Below are 16,435 nucleotides of genomic sequence, written 5' to 3'. Positions count from 1 at the left end.
GCCAATTTACGCGAATTAAAATTCCTATGTGGACGCTGCACCGACCTGAATACCGAGGCTCGACACCAACGTTTGCGAACTCGCAAATCTCGCTCACGCACTTTTGTAGTGTAAATCGTTTGCCTGTGTTAATTGAATTAGTCCAATTTATGAATCGAATGTTGACACACTGGTTCACAAATGAACATGGTGTGTATCTTTACTATTGCAACACTTCGCAATTTTTACTTTGTCGCTTTCTTGCTGTGTGAAAATTAATTCTGCGTTATTGAAAGAAACATTTGCAGCATCATAGAAAGCTTTCATTTTTGTTTATATATATTTTCATATGTTAATATGTTTAATATATTACAACTTATTCAGATGTCTGGAAATAAAACTATACAATTGGTACAATTGAAAGAAACAAACGTTTCATCAATAGAGGATAGTAGATTCCGAATTTACACGAAGTGGCCTGAAGTTAAATTGGCAATGCATAATGTTGCATGGTAAGTAAAATATTATCGTTTGAACTTCAATATAAAGCTGTAGTAGAATGTTTAGCTGTTCTAAAATGAGGCGATAGATGGCGAAATTGTTTAATTCGTTGAAACAATTTTTGAAAAATAACACCTTGCAGAGAAACATGTGGGAACGATAAAACAATAGAAACCACTTGTTTAACAATTGCTTAGCAGAAGACAGACATTCGTACACGTGAGTCTTTTGTTAACCTAAGCTAACTTATAATCTAACGCATTATAAATTATAATTGAAGGTCCCAATGCGGAAGCGACTCGTTCAACGAAATATTCAGATAAGAAAGATTGAAAATATAATTAGGTGCTTAGACGCAATATACACGCGAAATCGCGAGATCCGTATCGACCGAAGGATCCACGAAGGCTGAATCTTCACCCCTCGGAGATCTGTGACGTTTTCTTATGCGTGTCGAAGAAACTGGAGAATGGTGAACATTGACGGTTGATCCGAGTGCTCGTTGAATACAGCGAGAAAAGAATTGATGAAACGTTAATATTACAACATCATATTCTCCATCATTGTTTAAACAATAAGTATTGTTAATAAATAATTTAACTACTGTCAGAAATTAATTTTTAGTTATTACAATCACTAGATATTAAAATATAGAAACATTTCTCACGATTAATATCTTCAATGAATATCTTAATGAGGAATTATCTGTCGAGGCTCTTTCTAATGGCGCTAAGCGATATCTTGCTGCTAAATATCATAAACAACCGATGAATTCCGGGAATCGTTAACTCAATGAACCCAACACCATTCCGAAGTCAGAATTCATCTAATGATTCAACTAATTATACAGACATTTATCAAAACACCAAGTAAAAACTTTATAACGCATAAGTCATTCTGAAATCATGTTGTTTTTGTACCACAGACATTTGCGCGATAATTTTCGCGAAACACCAACGTGGTGTCACTGGACAGCATAGTGTTAATTTATTAAAGTAAGATTGCTAAAATAAGACACTGTACGACGCCAAGTGGCTGGGGTCAAAGATACTCGAAGCTGGGAGTTCGAGCGACCCGCGTTCGAGGCGATTCGAGCGGCGCTCGTTATGTCCCGTTATTCCCGATCGTCGACCGGGTCGCATATCATAAAAGGTGGGCCCGTCGACGACACGCGGATAGTCGGCCGAGTATGGAGAAGAGCAGCAGAATTCGCAGTTCGCGGTGTCGTATCGCGACGTTCGTGTGTCTGATCGTTGTCGTCCTTGCCGTCGTCGAGGCGGCGGTGATCGAACGCGAACGACGGGAGTTCGTCCTTCCTGACTGGATCGAGATCGTCGACGAGCCTGTCGCGGAGAACTCGAAGACCATTCAAAGGGCGGTTAGGGTGAGGGACGAGAAGGTGACCTACGATGGCGCTCAGGTGTGGAAGGTCCGTGCTCTTGAGGGACAAACGTTGTCCAGCGTGGCTGTCGACTTTCAGGAAGCTGGATGTTCGTAATTTTTCGTTAGAAATACTCTAGTGGTAATTGAGACAGCCTTGAGACAAAAGTAATTCGTAGTGTAGAATTTATCGATTATAATGCAAATGTAGATGTTGGTATTTGGGATAATGGTAATATAAGATTTAAATTAAAAAATTAGTCAGTTTAACCCTTTTCGTGCTACGCGACGATATTTCATCGTTCGGTACTCTTACCAAGAGTGCTACGAACATTATATCTTCGCGTGTACTATGGGACGATTTTATGTATGTTGACTTACATTCAAATGCAAATTTTGTTTAATTTTATACATAAAAGTATATTAAAGGGGAATTCCCGTATAATTACATTAAATGTTAAAACTTCTAAATTCCATAGTACTGAAAAGGTTAAGTTTAACAGAAGTCTATTAAAAATTTTAATGCTCGCTTATGGTCGTACCCTCACTGACCTACTCCTTGCTCGTTTAATTGATTCTGATTTTAATGTTTTACATTCTGACTCTAAACTCATTCAAGCAAATGCCACGGAAACGAAACACATTTCTTTCACATCGTAGCAAACGTTGGTTGTAAATTATGATATATGAAAATAGCCAGGAACAGTCTATGATTAAGTTTTAAAAATTACGTTTGAATTCATTGTTTTAAAGTTGTTTTCAGTGACTTATGAATGTTACAATAGAATTATTGCAAATACACAAGAACAAAACAGAAAAATAGCGACAAGTATCAATCATGGCGGTAATCTCTGTTATCGAATCTTCTTCGTTAACGCGATGGTTTGATAATCGTCGCTATGATTACATTTATCTTACTTGTTCGATGCTATTAATTTTATTTTTATTTTTGTACGTTTATAACCCTAAAACGAAGGATTTTTATCAATTTTTATGTATTGTGTATCAGAAAGAATTATGTATTATGTATCAGAAAGTCCTAATATTCAAAGAATACGACTTACACATGGAAACCTTAATTAGTACCAACGATTTATAAATTGTTTAAATCTATTTCAGAATAGATAGGACTTGTATTAAAGACAAATATAGCGCCATGACACTGTAATAATAAAACAACATTGGGTATTTCATAGAAAAGAGTTTAGAAATATTATTTTATTCGTGTTTACTTCTCTGTCTCATACAGTATTCTCTTTTTGGAACGGAAACGACACTGCAATCGACGTAATGGTCCGCTCGGAGGAGATCCCAAGAGTCTCTCGATATTTGAAACAGAAAGACTTGGAATACTGGGTGGTCATCGACGATCTACAGAAGGAAATAGACCAAGAGAATCACGTACTCTCCGAGGAGGAGATGCTGGAGCTGGAAGGCCGTAAAGGTTTGAATAATTACCTTCTAATTTTTTAGCGCGGCGTTGAATCGTTTCGATAAGAATTTGGCTTACTATTTTACGCTTCCCTCGCTTAATTTTCTCTTTTCACCTATACATCGCTAAGCAGGTGTAATATATTATATTGTTTGCGAATCAGCAATTTATCATCTTCGTTCAGAAAATTTCACCTTCGTCTGAAATGACGGCGGAAGACAAGTGGACGCGTTAGACGATGGAAAAAAGAATGTTTCACTTGTCATTTTACTCGTTTCACTGACACAAATGGCTCCCGACGAGGTGTCTCGTCGCAATTGTACGGTCGAGTCACGCAACGAAGAAAGCCGATGAAAACAAATCGCTGACCTTATACGGGGCATAGATTCGAAAGTGATTTTGATAAGCACGTTAGAAACGTTCTTGGCAACTCAGAGATTCGGGAATAATTGCATTTGAGCAACGCATGGCTAATAGAAATACTCCAAACACTCGATTTGCACAGTACTTTTTTTATACAATTTTCAAAATAACGGATTTCAAAAACGAAGGCTGTCTACCATCGCAACTTTCTTTATACACATCCATATATAAGATCATCTACTAAAAAATACGTCGGTCATATTTCAATCTGGAGTCTTCTACGACGTTTAGTCAGCTTTTTCTAGAATTGAGATCACTGCGCATCGTATCAAGTGCACAATAAAGATTATTTTGGTAATATTTCACACGAGATAGGGTATTTTCCGACTGATGGACTTCGCTATTCCCCTCCTTAGTCTTTCCAGGGTTAATCGCGTGGAACTTCCGTTTCTCTAACGACATACTAATGCGCGGACGGATTGTAAATGATCTACGCTCTCGCTGCCGATTAACGGCCGCAATAAATGCACGGCCACGATTCGTTAGCGATACGAGCGTCTAGAATCATTAGCTGTTGGCTATTTTCGATGGAAAGGCACGGGGTTATCGACCTCGTCGCGATTTAACCTGGTAACCCAGTTCCGGTTCCGACGATAATGCCGATTACCATTAACAGTTATACTTACACCGTGTTATCTGCAACGCGCGTGATTTCGATCATCTCCGCCAAAGCTTGATACTGAATAATATGATGTATCGTCATGTATCTCGATCGCGGTCCCGTTACCTAAATCCTTGGGACTGCCCGCCTCAGTTTGGCAGGGGTCCCAGTTTGAGGAAAATTGTTGAAAAGAAACCGAGATGTCTGCGTGATTCGACTAGAATCGCAAACGATCTGATTCTGCTGCACAGGAGAATGTTGCGGGATCATTGCTACTTACAAACTGGCACGTTGATCTACTAACAGTAGGTTAATGATCCTGTAAAGTGTTGATATTGTAAGAGTGCGGTAATTGAAGACAAGTATGCTCTAGAAACAAGATTTTGTAAAGATAGAGAGAAGCTCGCTTATTATGTAGAGATAAAAAGCTACCTAGCGAATTTGATTGGTACAGTAAGACCCCGCTCAACGCGGGGATACGTTCCAATAAGTTTCAGCGTTGAACGAAACAGAGTTAAACGAGGCCATCTTAAAAAGTACATAATGAGGATCAGTGAAAAAAAACAAAGAATAGGAAAATTTATCAGTTCCTTTTTATTTTATTTTGTTACATTAATTGTTAAGTAGTCTTTTTACTACATCAATTATAGACTTATTTATTGCTAGTATTCATTTTTATTCATAAAACATTCATGAAAGACAAAAAGAGTTCAAGTAAAGATGTCATGGTTGTGACGAGGAAGGTTCTTCCCCATTTGATTTTTTTTTTGTGACAAAGTCATCTAAAAACATTTGACTACGCCTGTTTAAGGGGATTAGAAAGCTTCCTATCTGACGAAGAAAATGTATTCTGTTGAAGAAAAGTACACAGAAAAATAAGGCACTCCAGTTGTATTTGTATCTATCACCAATAAAGTTGTGTACACAATTTTTGGTTTATATTTGAATGACCCTCGTGTTATACAATCTATGAGATTATACTGTTACCATTCAAACTCGTTAGCCAACTACTCAACTCTGTACAGTACTTAATAGAGTTCCGCAATTTTTTAAAGGTTTTCAGGATTAAAAAAGAAAACTCTTTTCTGGATATTATTGCATTTTTCACTTGGTTACTATTTCCATTAATTTTTGAAGGATTTACAAGTTCAAATTGTTCCAAAAGGAATCACGCACCGAGTGATCCAAACGTCAATTGATCCGTAAGGTCTACCGTTACGTTTTAAGGCTTTCCCACTAAATTTCCCAAAATTCTATGAATCTGCTCCATTTCTGGCTGCGATTTCGACTAACAGGCAACAGTACACCACGGAACACTGAGCTTCTGAGTAATTTTCTAGCTCGTTACGCTTGGTGGCAGGGATTCGCGGTCAGAGTGCGTGATAGATACTCACGACCTCGTCCTCGTCCTCTTCGTTATCCTGTAACTAGCGTACGCGGTGGAGGTGGCCCTTGGCATTTTAGGGGTGAGCTTCTCGCGCGCGACAATCCGCTTCGTCGATTCAGAATCACGGCTGTCGTTTACGAAACATTGTCGACAAATGATTTTAATCACACGGATATGTACATATATATATACCGATATCTATCGTCTCTGAATCTACGGAGCGGAATGTTCTCACGTATCATTTAAGGACGTCGAACGTGCAACCTCTGAATAATCTTGAAGGTATACGTGTCAGGTCATCGAATGGAGTGGTCCAGTTACCATCGTCTTGAGGACATCCATACGTACCTCGATTACCTCGCTGAAACTTTCCCTGATGTTTGCTCTGTTGTGAGCATCGGTAACTCCGTCGAAGGAAGACCTCTTAAGGTAGTTCTTTTCGACTATTAGGACCTAAGATAACAATGTCGAACCGCTGTGCCTCGTATTTTTATTTCTTGTGAATTTTAAAATTCTTGTCGTAGAATTATTCATGATTAGGAAACGTATCAGGTCATCCCATTTCCGACGCTGACTTTGGTGCAAAAAATTAGTGCTTACGTTTATTTTTAAGCATGAATTAACGTCTTAATTCCATCTTTATAAACTATCTATCGTTTTGAATTGAAAAACTCATCCAGTACTGATTTTACGTATTCAATATTGTTGAATTTATTCGGATTAAAAATTATTGTACTCACGAAAATAGATGGTTATCGCTTAGTGCAAGATCAGAGGTGTATGATGGGTGAGGTAAATGTTTATTATCGTTTTCTACTTATACTTGCTGTCATACTTGCTGTATGCGGTCAAGCGTTACTATTACGAACACAAATCCTTGTGATTCATTAGTTGTATTTCCGCATTGCTAAATTGTGGTACAGATGTTTATTTACAGTAACATAGGAGACGACATTACTTATGGGATGACCTGATACTAGGTTCATTTTCGTCAGACTATGATACGAAATCAACACAATTATGAATTCTTTTCGAAGCAGTAATGCACGAAGCAAATTAAAGAATTTTTTTATCAAAATTCTAAACAATACCATAGGTTTTGAGAATCAGCAACGGGAAGCAGAACGCACCCGCGTTGTGGATCGACGGAGGAATTCACGCTAGAGAATGGATCTCTCCAGCGGCTGTCACTTATATTATCGATTATCTGGTCGAAAATAGCGATAATCTCGAGACTGATTACTATATTCTGCCAGTTGCCAATCCTGATGGGTATGTACGATTATCTAATTCTTTGCACTCGCCAACATTTTTACTAGAAAAAGCTGGCAAGTCTAGACAATTTTAAGAATATTAACCCCTTAATATAAAATTATAAGGTAAAGATCATAAATAATCTCTGTATCATGCATAAGTCGGATGTATTAAATGAAAGTGACGATGATGATTCAATAGACTATTCTAGATGTGATAATGGGATTGACACCGGTCATCAAAGTGTTCATTCCGTTTCATACCGGTTAAAATTCAAATTTCAAAATAAAATGTAAATGTTGAGCGAAATTAAATAGTATTTTTTGGAGTCATGAAGTTTCGTTTTATTTGTATGTCTGATTTAATTGATAAACAATATTTTATTTGTGTCTACTTTTCAGATACGAATACACTTTCGTCAGGGACCGTTTATGGCGGAAGAACAGGAAACGCGCGATAGGCAGCTCGTGTACGGGCGTTGACCTCAACAGAAACTTTGGTTATCGGTGGGGTGGCATGGGCACCAGTAAGGATCCATGTCGCGAAATTTACGCGGGTTCTGGACCATTCTCCGAACCTGAAACCAACGCCATTAAGAACTTTTTCGAAGCCAGCGCTGCTAATTTCAAAGTTGGTTCATTTTTTAATTTGTGGATTGTTACTCCGTTGTGGATATTTTCAATATTTCATCGCTACTGTTTGAACACTTTGCTTAAAATGATCAAGGATATTTAAAACCTACAAATAAAGATAAAAAGAGTACCGTGTGTCGAATTTGATATTGGTTTTATTGAGATTAGATGGGAGGAATTTTTATCGAGATTATAACTTGTAAAGTACGGTGGTTATGGTGGCCTAAAATTAATTTATTTCTAATTATATCGATCAGTATTAAAATACCAAATCTAAAGTATTACCTAAGGATTAAAGTTTTAATACAGTTGAGCCTCCAGTATCCACGCTAATAAAGACAAAAGTGGTTGAATAAGAGAATTTCGGATAATAAGACAATCAATTTTTTTTTATTAAACTTCATTATTTATTTCACCATTGTTATAATTTTCTATTTTAGCTTATCTGTAGTTCATATGAATGATACCTCCGTCATTTGTGTCATACTAAAACCAATCCATTATATCGTGAATATCACACTCACTAAATTTTGGTACATATTCTCCGTTTTAATATTTGTGGTTGTAAATTAAACAACACCATGTATTCTGACTAACTTTGTAGCACTTCCATCAGATTCGAGCACTTTAATTATTTCGTATTCATACTTCAACAGTTTAAACTGTACGCTATTGTCAACTTTACACTACTTGTTATGATTAAGATTTTTATGACCGAACAAATAAGTATTTATATATCGTCTGTAAACATCCCTATGAAACGCTGTTCGGATATTAGGCTGTTCGAATAATGAAGGGTTGGATACTGAAGGCTCTACTGTGGATATCAGATAGTAAATACCAGACAATCGCTTAATTTTGTTATTCGTTTCACTGCTGTAGGCGTACCTGTCGTTCCACAGCTATGGCCAGTTCATTCTGTACCCATGGGGTTATGACAAACGTGTTCCGCCAGACTACGCCGACCTCGAGAAGGTCGGCAGACAAATGGCCACAGAGATGAGGAAAGCTGGTGGCGCTAATAGTGGTTACACAGTTGGAAACAGCGCTACGGCTTTATACGCGGCTTCTGGTGGCTCCGATGATTGGGCCAAGGCAATATTAAAGATGAAGTACACGTTCACGATCGAATTAAGAGACACTGGAAAGCATGGCTTCGTTCTACCCTCGCGTTACATCATTCCAACAGCCAAGGAGGCTCTGGCGGCGGTTTTGGTCGTCGCTGAGGCTTGCAAAACCTTGTAGTCATCGAGCTTCCTGAGTTATCATTTCTACAGTGACTTTCGTTCGCGTTTCTCATCGATTGTTTTGTATAAATTATCGGATACTGCCTGCATATCGAACATATAAGGTCATCCCATAAGTAATGCAGTTTACCGACGCTGACATTCGGTGTAAGAAAATACTTTGTACTTTTATTTTCTTATATCTTTCGGTTAACTTCTGAATTTCATCTTCAACAAATTTTTGAGGTTTTAAATTAAAAACTCATTCAGTGTTGATTTGACATCATCAGTATTGTTGAAATTTTGAACACATTTCTGAGATGCGACACGGATTATTTATGGCATAACCTGATATGAAGTGTTTTTGTACTGTTGAAGGATAAGATGAGTGACGATACTTATGAATATTATTTATTGAATAACATAAACGTTAACAATTCTTGTGGTAGTTGCTTAAGAATGATTTAACATAATCACGATGATCCATGTGATGAAGGCGGATACTCTGGTGTATACAGAGGGTGCGTTCTTTCCGCCGCAGGGGAACAAACCCCAAGAAACGATTCCCACCACTTCTACTTCATTAAAGGCGTTCTTCCTGACTAGGGGTCCTCCAGAATCACCCTGGAAAATGTGTTCAAGTAACAGTCAATTTCTATTTTTGAAGATTTTAGCTTAGAATATACAGGGTGTCCCGTAACTAGTGGTACAAGCGAGTAGGGGGTGATTCTACGAAAAAAATCGAATCGAAAATGTAGAATAAAATGTTTTCATACGACGCTTTATTTTCGAAAAAAATAAGTTTGAAAATTTATCGAGTACGCGTGCACTTGGACTATTTAATTCGACGGATTTCATTACAGGTCACCTATATTTTTGTTCGTTTTGTTTCTTTTTGTAGACAAGAATTTTCAAGACAAATATTGTTAGATCTTTTGAGCTGAATCTTCAAATCACATGAATCGATTCTTGTTTCCTCGGTAATAGAATAGACAATTCATTCGGTATGAATGTTAAGATATACACCTTGCAAGCCGATAAGCTACCGTCTAAAGGTCCCGTGCAGATATTCGTTTCATGAAGAGGATTCTTATCTTTCCGTTTCAAGCTCTTGTCAAGTGTGAGTTTGCATAAATCGTAATCAATGACTGGTAACGTGGCTGCCTGAAGAACTTCCGGGGCTTCTGGCTTACGCGTTCTTCCGATGCTGCCCCAGCCAGTCAACATGACATCTCCCGTGGGTAGGGAATCAGGATACGGCAACGACACCGTGGAGACGAAGGGATTCAAATCGAACGGCTGTTCTAACATCATCAGCGCTATGTCGTACGGCGCCACAGTTCTAGAATAAACACCGCATTCATTTCGCTATATGTCCTATATTAAAAATTATACAGATATTTTACGGATGCATTTAATCCTCTATGGACCAAAGTTGTTTTTTCTGGAACAACTTGCAAGGCATTTACTTTGACGTATCGGGTTCATGCTGCCAACGATCATCAATATTATTATTGGTTACCAATAGACTGCGGATTTTATGAATTTATGATATAAACTAATGTAACGAAATACTAAACATAACCAAAAGGTATGTACACTTATGTAAAATGAAATAACAATATCATTATAATAATTGTAGAATATTTTCAACATTCATTATGTACATTTTACGTATATTTTCTATATTATTGCACATCATAATTACGTATCATCCACGGTCTAGTTATCAGAGACATTATATAATCAAGACATGTATATGTCATCTTGTAAAAGAAATTAATTAACATTGTTAACTAAAACGTCAATGCATTAGCATGTGACACGAAGGTTACACGAATCCATAGAGGGTTAAGATGTAATTAATGCATGTTCGTGAATTTTACTTTTTCAAAAAACGTTTGAATAACCATTTGGAACTTTACAACTTAATTAAAATTATCATATCTTCGAATTAATTAAATATTCATGTTTTAATAATTGTTTCGAAAAAACGATAAAGCTCGAAAACTTAAAGAGCTGATTTCATCCCTACAAAGTGAATTTACATACAAGAAATAGTCCTTTGTAAACTGCAGTATATTCTACATTCACACAAAGTAACATTCTAATTATAATTTCCGGATTCGAAGGCTTCCCTTGTTAGAATGGAAAGAAATGGGAACCTTCTTTACGAATTTTCTTACACTTACACAAACTCTAAAGGGACCTGTCCATTTTGAAGATAAAAGAAGCCATTTTTTAAATACGTCAATATGTATAACACAGTTACACAATAGGAATTTTTAATATTTTTCTTAAATAATAAATATCAACTTTTAGAGGTCTAGAAACTGAAGATAAGCTTTCATTATCGTGTTGTTTTCTTTTCTATTCTACAAAGAACGTCGAGTCTTGATACTCACCCGTCATAGTTTGGGTGGACGAAGACTTTGGCTACCATTCTACTTTGCTCGGTGTCCTCGGAATCCCTAAGCTTGTATTTTCCAGCTAGGGCCATGAACTCTCCCGGTGGTGCTAAGGTTTTGCAATGTCCAGCTGTGAGCACCCACCCAGCTGACAGCAAACTGCCACCACAAACGTGTCTCTGTCGAATTTTCCGCGCTTGATTACCCCAGTGCACCGAGATTTGCCAAGGATGTAGTCCTTTCTCCGCGTCCTTTCCCCCGACTATCCTCGTTGGCCTTCGCGCCAACATCGCCATCTTCAGCATCATTTCTACCGACGAAACCATTAGATAAAATTAAAGTAGCTTACGAATCGTTTAGATACGATTGCACCGATACCATCCGCAGAAAAATTGTTCCCCGCTCACCATCCATTTCGGTACACAACGCGGGAGTGAAGCTTAGAACCGTTAACAACACCAACGATTTTCGAATGTTCGTCATCATGTGTGAAATTTTTAACGCGATTCGATTCGTCCGAGCGATCAAGATCGAATGGTTAAGTGGAATTCACGCCAACGCAGGGGAAGCGATAGCGGAAGAGCATCCCGAGGAGGAACTGGAGAGATCTTTCTTCCTACCAACCGGAAATCAGAACTGGTTCCCGTATTTGAAACTCTGCAGGCCACAAATGGATGCATCAATGGTGCTCTAGTTTCTTCTGCTTATAGACACGTTTCGAAATCTCAATTCTCATCAGAAATGTGCATGAAAAACCAATTTCCATGTACAGGTTGTTTCGTCTATCCGCTTTAACTTAATCAATTCCGACTCCTTCTAATCTGGCAATAAATAATAGATAATCGTGGATACGGTTTTGAAATTGATAAGTTTTATTTGTCGTGGTATATATTAGGTATAAGCAAACATAATTCTTTTATGGATAAAGAAAAGAATTCTGCTGTCTCGAATAAAGCAATCCTTTGGTTGAGATTATTTTTCTTTTAGTTTTCAAATTTTCTTCATTTTTACCTAAGCTTTGTATAGTTTTTATGGCTACAATTGACTATATACATTATCACAATGATATCTAATTCATGGAAACGTCAATATTGCCTTCTTTATTATTTTTATATATATCACAGATACCTGTCTATATCTATTTATACTTGGAAATGGGACTTCATTCAACGTAACGTATCTTTCATCAAAAGTCATATACGACAGGTTTAAGTCAATATCTAGAGCACAATCGTGTATGTATAGTGTATATAAATTAGTAATTAAATTGTTAAAAGCTGACCAATAGAATTAACAATCCCTCTATAGGAAAATACGAAATTTGTAAATACGGAAGTACGTTTGAGTGCAAACAATATCAAGGCCCATTACACGAAGCATTCGAGTGGCATTCAGATAAAATCGTAACTCGATAATTAACTTGATAATTTTAATTACGTTTGTACTCCGTAGCTAATGGGAGTAAGTGTCGCACGCAACAATGCAGGTTTCGCGATAAAAATGAGTCACGTTAAAATATTTTTAACACATTTTATTGAAGATTCCAATTCAGTTTCCGAAAACGAGACACGCTTATTCAATTTTTCTGATTGAATTTCTAAAACGAAAGGAACAGTTTAATTTTTGGACATGATGTCTTTCATCCAGCCGTTGAAAGCAGAGGTTCTGGTGTAGACGGATGGCGCGCCGACCGTACCACACGGAACTATTCCCCAGGAAACGATTCCGATCAGCTCGGCCTTGCCGTTTCTGTTGAGAATCAACGGGCCACCGGAGTCACCCTAGAATAAAAATCGATAAATCGTTAGCAATGCGTTCCTGTTAGCGATTTACGGTTGCGCGCGGTGAACTGAATCTGGTTTCTTACGCTGCACGCCGAGTAACCACCGGTGAGGGGTCCGGTGCATACGTTGGTCTCGTGCAAAGGAGATGGCCCGGTAAGGTCTTCCACGGCTTTCTTGCAGGTGGCCAGGTCGATGAGAGGCAAGTCGACATATTGAAGTGCGTCAGGCATTTGAGCGGTATTGGTTCTCGAAGTTGATCCCCAACCTGACAACACGGAGGTTCCGGCAGGCGTGCTTCCTGACTCTGGCAGACTTATCGCTTTAACCGCTTTGCTCAACACCAGGGGCTTCTCCAGTTTCAACAGTGCGATGTCATAGGGAGCGACATTTCTAGAAATTGTCAAATTAACGAATTAGTTATTTTCCATTTGAAATCCCTGTTACTTTATCTTTGCTCTCTTCGCGAACTATAAAGTTACGTTGAATGTTCCTATTACTTGATTTTTAAAACAATTTTGACGTCGATTTAAGACGTGGCTAATCTTTTCGGAAATATGAACTTTCTACAGTGGAGATTAAAACATTTTCCTTTCTCTTTGGTATATCGTTCAAAACAACCCTTCATTTTCCCAGCATTGATTTAGTCAAATAATTAATTACTTTTATTATATCATTCGCGAATTGTCTATTCTCTCTATTTATTTATCGCTAATGAAAATATCCAAATCTTTTTTACAAGAACTATTTTTCTACCATAGATAGCCAAAAGTATATCGAAATTTAACCTGATAAAATTTAAGTTCAAGAAGAGTGTGAAATGAGCTCAGAAGTTGATCAATGAACAGTTCTAGACCTTCGTTAGTGTTATTAACCTGATCGTTCATTTTTGACAGAATTTGAAACGACTACCCACCCGCTGTATTTTTCGTGGACGAATGACTTCGCGACCTTGATGGTTTGTTCGGTGTCTTCCGTCTTCTTCAAGTTGTGTTTGCCTACTTTGACCACGAAGTCACCATAGTTTGGAACGGCCAAAACACAGTGCCCTGCCGTGACAATCCATTGGTTGTTCAGAATAGATCCACCGCAGAAGTGAGACTGACCGAAGAGCCATCCCCATTGCAGAGACACTTGCCACGGGAATTGGCCAACTTTGGCTTCGGATCCTCCGACAACGCGGCTGTCGAACAACGGTATGATGACGCTACGGTGGGGTTGCGCTGAAAGTAAAAGAAAACGATTAGTAGTATTAGATGGAGGCAAAAGAAATGTTGGTTCTCGATACCCCGAACGAACATAAATTGGAGGACCCATTCATAATTAGCTTAACCCATTCATTGCTAACTACGAGACGTATCGTAGTTCAAATTGATTGCAATTACTAAGGGGATAAATTTATAGCCTTTCAAGTCACGAATTATTGCAAAAGAATATCGTAAATTTTTTGTTTGAAACAACAAATTTAATATCGCTTTCTTTTATCAAAATAATAACCTACATTACACGTCTGTATTAAATCTTGGCGTTCAAAGCAAAACGGTTTAAATTTGCCTGGCAGTGAATGAATTAAAAATATCACTTTTTTGGTTTAATTTTCGCATTCAAATTTCATTTATTATCAAAGAAAATCCAACACAAGCTATCACATATACAGTATATTCATGTATTCACGAACTGTATTTTTAAGGAGGGAAGCAACTTCCTAACCACCACCGTAACGTAATTGGCGGAATGAGCCGCGGATATTGATTAAGAATTGACTTACTAGCAGTCACCACTGCGAGAAGGGCGAAGAAGACGATCGTTTTCAGAAACATATCGATGGATTGATGTAACTTTCGACGGGGCGGAGCTTATATACAACGTTCGTCGGCTATCGATGACGTTGCCCTGCCGAGAATTAGATTTTAATCGACTCAGTCCGCGAGATACGAACGATAACGAAGGTCTCATCCGTCACGGTGATCTCTTCCGTTTTATTGTGACTGATGGAACTGGCTTATCGATTTTTGTGCGTCGTATACCTACGTCTTATTGTTAATTATGAAACTCGGTAAATCGATGAACTCAAGTGCTCGTCGTGTTCGTGTCGACACGCTGACGGAAGCATAAAAAATTGTAACGATAAAGAAATTCGTGATACATATGAACGTGCTGCTTCGTGTCTGCGGTACGAGATAACGATGATAGTATTGTAGTGCAATAATAGTGCAATCATTAATTAAGGCCGTCTTTATTGACGTAGATATCATCTCGATAATCTTGGGATATTGTTGTCTATATAGACTATATCGTGTCAAGTTTTCGCTTCTTTTCAGCTTCAACGATAACGAATAATAGACCCAAATCGTTAAGAAATCCTATTGATAAAACCTCAAAAATGCACGACAGTGACACACCGAACGATATGAACTTTTTATCCTAAATTTTTGCTTACCTAGCTTTGTATAGTTGACCATATCGTGACAGTAAACAATCGCCATAATGTGTTCTTATAATTTTTGATCGAACTTGAATTTAAGGTGGAATCTATTCATTTTATTGCTCTTAGTAAGTATAAAAACATAATTAAATTCAACTGCTCATATTGTTTCAAATCACAAGGAGTAGAAGCACTCTTAAACACTATACTCCACACTATAACTGTCATTGTGTATAAAATTGTAAATAAAGTTTACGTATTAATGCACGAAGGTGTTCGAGATATAATTAAAGAATAATCCATGGTATTCCATGATAAGTGAAGAAAATATATCAATTTCACCTTTCGCCGAAGTCTTCACTCAGATTAATGCAGTCTAGTAGTCAAGGACAAATTTTGTATTAAATGGGATTAAAATAAATAAATTTAAATAATGCAATGTGAAGTATAAAGAAAACATAAATAAAATACTAGAAAGATAAAACATAAGTAAATTATACTTATTAAAATTTCGTTATTATTACAAGTTTTTTTAGCGAATGAAGCTTGGGGTTTTTTAATGATGGTAATTAGAGAGTGTTTATGTTTTTTCAAGTGAAATGTCACGTACATTACTTTGAAACATATACAAATGTTGCAGTATGTCGTTGTAACGCAGAAATTTTATTACTTGTATGTTAGAACAAAGAGCGACAGATTCTCAGTTTTCATGTAAAATCATTATTATCAACGATGAGACTTATTTCACGTTAGATGGATATCTCAATAGACACAATTAATACATTGGTGAGGTAGAGAGCGGGGGATCCTCAAGGTATTCCTTAATAATTGCTCCATCCGTAAAAATGTACGGATAAACGTTCTTTGTAGTCTGACGAAATCATCGGTCCATTTCTCTTCGAGGATGATTGTGTTAATTCTGTTACGGTGAATGTACAACGCTATACTATAATGGTTACTTATTTTTTATAGTCTCAACTTAATTGAATTGACATTTCTAACATTT

The 16,435-nt window shown here is 37.3% G+C and overlaps 3 protein-coding genes and 1 long non-coding RNA gene across 4 annotated transcripts; 2 read left to right on the top strand and 2 right to left on the bottom strand.

The window, feature by feature from the left end:
- The first annotated feature begins 45 nt into the window (after positions 1-45).
- LOC128878943 (uncharacterized) lies at positions 46-960 on the top strand. The gene is made up of 3 exons (XR_008457536.1): positions 46-189; positions 364-491; positions 623-960. It is a non-coding gene; the product is annotated as an uncharacterized LOC128878943 (long non-coding RNA).
- Positions 961-1,669: 709 nt separating this feature from the next.
- LOC128878539 (carboxypeptidase B-like) lies at positions 1,670-9,238 on the top strand. Its single transcript, XM_054126826.1, has 7 exons — positions 1,670-1,970; positions 3,110-3,304; positions 5,657-5,782; positions 5,999-6,132; positions 6,800-6,975; positions 7,359-7,587; positions 8,472-9,238. The coding sequence occupies exons 1-7, from the start codon at positions 1,670-1,672 to the stop codon at positions 8,832-8,834; spliced, it is 1,524 nt and encodes a 507-aa protein (XP_053982801.1). The 3' UTR covers positions 8,835-9,238.
- A 13-nt stretch (positions 9,239-9,251) lies between these two features.
- Positions 9,252-11,706, bottom strand: LOC128878538 (anionic trypsin-like). The gene is made up of 4 exons (XM_054126825.1): positions 11,631-11,706; positions 11,221-11,533; positions 9,842-10,157; positions 9,252-9,439 (listed from the first exon to the last, which is right to left on the bottom strand). The coding sequence occupies exons 1-4, from the start codon at positions 11,704-11,706 to the stop codon at positions 9,269-9,271; spliced, it is 876 nt and encodes a 291-aa protein (XP_053982800.1). The 3' UTR covers positions 9,252-9,268.
- Positions 11,707-12,739: 1,033 nt separating this feature from the next.
- On the bottom strand, positions 12,740-14,933 carry LOC128878281 (trypsin-1-like). Its single transcript, XM_054126367.1, has 4 exons — positions 14,773-14,933; positions 13,921-14,227; positions 13,091-13,397; positions 12,740-13,004 (listed from the first exon to the last, which is right to left on the bottom strand). The coding sequence occupies exons 1-4, from the start codon at positions 14,822-14,824 to the stop codon at positions 12,840-12,842; spliced, it is 831 nt and encodes a 276-aa protein (XP_053982342.1). The 5' UTR covers positions 14,825-14,933; the 3' UTR covers positions 12,740-12,839.
- Positions 14,934-16,435: the final 1,502 nt, after the last annotated feature.

The sequence above is a fragment of the Hylaeus volcanicus genome, chromosome 6 (genome assembly GCF_026283585.1).
Source record: "Hylaeus volcanicus isolate JK05 chromosome 6, UHH_iyHylVolc1.0_haploid, whole genome shotgun sequence".
NCBI classification, from domain to species: domain Eukaryota; kingdom Metazoa; phylum Arthropoda; class Insecta; order Hymenoptera; family Colletidae; genus Hylaeus; species Hylaeus volcanicus.
This window is presented reverse-complemented; position numbering and strand designations above follow the sequence as displayed.

Bases quoted from the DNA above. Each gene is read 5' to 3' on its own strand.
- LOC128878539 (XM_054126826.1), top strand. From the start codon at position 1,670: ATGGAGAAGAGCAGCAGAATTCGCAGTTCGCGGTGTCGTATCGCGACG. The intron at 3,305-5,656 runs GTTTGAATAATT...GTAATTTTCTAG, and splicing joins GGAGCTGGAAGGCCGTAAAG to CTCGTTACGCTTGGTGGCAG. The intron at 7,588-8,471 runs GTTGGTTCATTT...TCACTGCTGTAG, and splicing joins CCAGCGCTGCTAATTTCAAA to GCGTACCTGTCGTTCCACAG.
- LOC128878538 (XM_054126825.1), bottom strand. From the start codon at position 11,706: ATGACGAACATTCGAAAATCGTTGGTGTTGTTAACGGTTCTAAGCTTC. The intron at 11,534-11,630 runs GTGAGCGGGGAA...TTTCGTCGGTAG, and splicing joins GTTGTGTACCGAAATGGATG to AAATGATGCTGAAGATGGCG. The intron at 9,440-9,841 runs GTGTATATCTTA...CACATTTTCCAG, and splicing joins GTAGCTTATCGGCTTGCAAG to GGTGATTCTGGAGGACCCCT.
- LOC128878281 (XM_054126367.1), bottom strand. From the start codon at position 14,824: ATGTTTCTGAAAACGATCGTCTTCTTCGCCCTTCTCGCAGTGGTGACT. The intron at 14,228-14,772 runs GTAAGTCAATTC...TTTTACTTTCAG, and splicing joins TCTCGCAGTGGTGACTGCTA to CGCAACCCCACCGTAGCGTC. The intron at 13,005-13,090 runs GTAAGAAACCAG...TTTTTATTCTAG, and splicing joins GTGGTTACTCGGCGTGCAGC to GGTGACTCCGGTGGCCCGTT.